This window comes from Terrapene carolina, unplaced genomic scaffold (genome assembly GCF_002925995.2).
Source record: "Terrapene carolina triunguis isolate 2854851 unplaced genomic scaffold, T_m_triunguis-2.0 Scaffold41241, whole genome shotgun sequence".
Lineage (NCBI taxonomy): Eukaryota > Metazoa > Chordata > Testudines > Emydidae > Terrapene > Terrapene triunguis.
Window position 1 is genome coordinate 1 of NW_020705592.1, and position 3,214 is coordinate 3,214.

The 3,214-nt window shown below is 60.4% G+C and overlaps 1 protein-coding gene across 1 annotated transcript; it reads right to left on the reverse strand.

Moving 5' to 3' along the window:
* Positions 1-26: 26 nt before the first annotated feature.
* LOC113405521 (transmembrane protein 25-like) lies at positions 27-3,019 on the reverse strand. Its single transcript, XM_026646745.2, has 4 exons — positions 2,953-3,019; positions 2,405-2,537; positions 1,631-1,942; positions 27-535 (listed from the first exon to the last, which is right to left on the reverse strand). The coding sequence occupies exons 2-4, from the start codon at positions 2,493-2,495 to the stop codon at positions 87-89; spliced, it is 852 nt and encodes a 283-aa protein (XP_026502530.1). The 5' UTR covers positions 2,496-2,537; positions 2,953-3,019; the 3' UTR covers positions 27-86.
* Positions 3,020-3,214: the final 195 nt, after the last annotated feature.

Consider the following 3,214-nt stretch of genomic DNA (forward strand, 5'->3'; position numbering starts at 1 on the left):
GCTCCTCTACAGGGCAGTAATAGGAAAGAAGTGTCCATCCCCACAACTTCTTAGAACATCCAGTTTCCCCATGGACATCCCTTCACTCAGGCACTTGTCCCACAGCCCTGCTTGCACGGGCTGCAGCCTCTCCCACCCTTGCTGGATTTGTGAATCACCTCAGACCAAGACGAGATGTGGGGGAAGGGCCCTGATTCTGCAACGCTCTCCAGCCCGTGCCCAACCCCCAGAGGGTCCCACCTACCCGGCGGCAGGATGGAGGAGTTGGTGATGCCCACATTGTTGGCTGCGGTAAAAGAGAAGTTCTTGGCCACGCTGCTGAGCTGCACCTGCACGGTATGGTTGGTCAGCCAGGGGTAGCTCTTGGTGTCCAGGATGAGGAAGTCGGACGTATTCACCATCACGTGCCCATCCTGGTCTATCCAGGTGATGCTGGCTGGGGGGTTGGCCCGCACCAGGACAAAGAGAACCATGAAGAGACCCGGGTCCTTGGCCTCCTGGTACTTTGCGTTCATCGTCATGATCTCCGGTTTAACTGGGCAAGAAAGGACACAAACCAAATGTGTATAAGACAAAGCTGGCCCCTGGTCTTGAACCTAGTGAACGCTGACCCTGGAGAGGCAGCGGGGTCTAGTAGTTAGAGCTGGGGACAGGGAGTGGGGTCTAGTGGTTAGAGCAGGGATCTGGGGGTCAGGGCTCACGGCTGTGGGCTGGGAGCAGGGGCTTATGAGCTATGGGGCAGGGTTCTGCCAGAGTTGAATTTGGCCTCTTGTCTCAGCGATGGGAGGGAAAACCCATAATTTCATGTTTGTGCAGCACTTTAATGAGGAGGCTTCGTTGTTATTAGTGCCAGATTCCGGTCAGTGTCCTGTGTTCTCTGCACATCTGACTACCAGGTGCGGGGCTCAAATCCCTCAGGTGCTGGCAGCACAGAGCTCCTGAGGGCCCCAATTAGCTGCTAATGAGAATAATGATGACAGGCTCCCTGCACCTGGCCAGGGCAGCCAGGGCACTGCACAATTAACCCCTTCCAGTCCAGCCCCTGCTCTGGCTGCCTCCTTGGTCCAGACACACAAGCATGGGTGGGAAGGAAGCCTCTCCCCTTCCATCCTGTCTAAGTGCCTGGGACTTGGCTGGAGAAAGTGCAGGAGGGGCCTTGTTAGCCTCTCTGTTCAGGGGAGCTGAGCCCAACCCTTCCTCAGATCTCCAGCGAAATACATCTGGTGGAGCCCAGGGTACTGTGTCTACCTCAGAGCTCTGTATGACCAGCTGCCTCTGCTTGGGGTGCCTTGGGGTGCGAGCCAGGACTGAGGAGCAGCAGCAAAGCTGGGGGCATATAGAAGGGCTGGACTAGTGGGGTCAGATTGAGGGGCACAGGCAGAGCTTGGGAGGAGAGAAGGGGCAGGGCTGGACTAGCCAGGGGCCATGGCTTGGAATCAAGGGGTACTAGCAGAGCTGTAGAGGGAAAGAGGGGGCATGGCTGGAATAGCAGAGGGGCTGCAAAATGGGATTAAGGTGTGTGTTGTGGGGAGGGGTGCCCCTTGGTCTCTCCTCTAACGAGTTCTCCGGACAAAGGACCTGGCCCGCACGGAGCAGGAGCCCTCGCAAAGCCCAAGGAGCCGGCCCTTACACTGCACGTTGAGGAGCACCGAGGCGCTGGAGGTCTTGCCAGAGGCCGGGTCTGTCAGTGAGCAGTTCAGTTCCCTGTCTGCGCGCTGTGCCGTCACTGTGAAAGTGCTGGAGCTCTGCTCAAAGGCCTCAGCCAAGGTGGTCAACACTGTGGAACCATTGGTCTCCTGCTTCTTGCCATTCAGGTACCAGGTGAGCATGGGCACGGCCTGCCAGCTGTCCACCTGGCAGGTGAAGTCCCGGCTCTCATCCTCCTGCATGGTGCTCACCAACAGTGATTGCCCGTTAATCTTGGGATCTGGTTCCCCCAGCCCTGCCAGGGAATCAGGAGGGAAAAGCCATCAAAGCAGCACACTTGAGCCAGGAGCTCATCCTATGCCCCCCCGTCCCGCTCCATACACTCTAGAGATCCATGTCACCAACACAAAAACAGGCTCTAGGTGGCTGGAACAAGTCCCTGGAGGCTGAATCTAAGCGGGGCTGCTTTGAGCTGGCTGAGACAGCCGCTGGGGAGCTGGGCCGGCCTGGGCACAGGACGCTGCAGCAGACCAGGTAAGGGAGTCTTGGTAGGCATGGCCTCCAGGAGCCTCCTGCCTCACAGCCAATGCAGAGGGCTAGGTTTGGCACCTGTTCACTCCGTTTCAGGGGGCCCCTCAAGGGATGGAGGCAGGGGGCAAGTCCAATCCCAGAACTGCATGGACTCTCCATGCACAGGGCCCAGGCCTGCCCAGCATCCCACAGGGCACGGGCACTCTCCTCCACGCAAGGGCCTTACCTGAATGCACCAGCACCTCAATGTGGAGCAGCAGCAGCAGCACGTGGGAGAGGGCGGCACTGCAGCCGGCCAGGTTCCCGGCAAGCCCCATCTATGCTCCGGTCGGGTCCCCAGTTTCACCAGTGCCCCAGCGCTAGGAGAGAGTCAGATGGTACCTGAGTGCCATGGGGAGGGCGGAGCAGGGATGACGCTCCTCGAGTGGGCTCTGAGGGAATCCCCCCCACTCCTGAACTTGGGTCTGTTGCCTGCCTGGCCAAGCGAGGGGGTGATCACTGCCCCAGGTGTTAGCCAGGTGAACAGTACAGCGCGTCTGCCCATGTGTTTCTCACACGTCCATCACTGGGGCACGGACGCTAGGGGATGAACTGTTGCTGTGCGGCCCCCATTACACCCTGGAGACCTCCGGGGGCCACCCCGTCACTCAGAGCGTCACCACCCAAACTGCAGGTCTGGGTCTGTCAGCACAGCCCCAGCCAGGCCTCCACACTGGGAATTACCCGGGGGAGGGGGAGGTTTCACACCAAACCCCCCATGGCACACGCACTCACCTGTCCCCATGGTGCGCCTTCACGGGGCACATGCGCAGGCAGGCACACCCAGGGCTTGGCCCTCACACACACAGCAGGCAGGGCTCACACAGGGGCACACGGGCAGAGCAGGGCTCGCACAAGGGGCACACGGGCCGGGCTCACACACACGCACACAGGGGGCACACGGGCAGAGCAGGGCTCGCACAGGGGGCACACGGGCAGGGCTCACACACACGCACACAGGGGCACACGGGCCGGGCTCACACACACGCACACAGGG

Excerpts from the sequence above, each read along its gene's own strand:
- LOC113405521 (XM_026646745.2), bottom strand. The coding sequence starts at position 2,495 with ATGGGGCTTGCCGGGAACCTGGCCGGCTGCAGTGCCGCCCTCTCCCAC. Across the intron at positions 1,943-2,404 it reads TGAGGTGCTGGTGCATTCAG|GGCTGGGGGAACCAGATCCC; the intron begins GTAAGGCCCTTG and ends ATTCCCTGGCAG. Across the intron at positions 536-1,630 it reads GGTGCTCCTCAACGTGCAGT|TTAAACCGGAGATCATGACG; the intron begins GTAAGGGCCGGC and ends TTTCTTGCCCAG.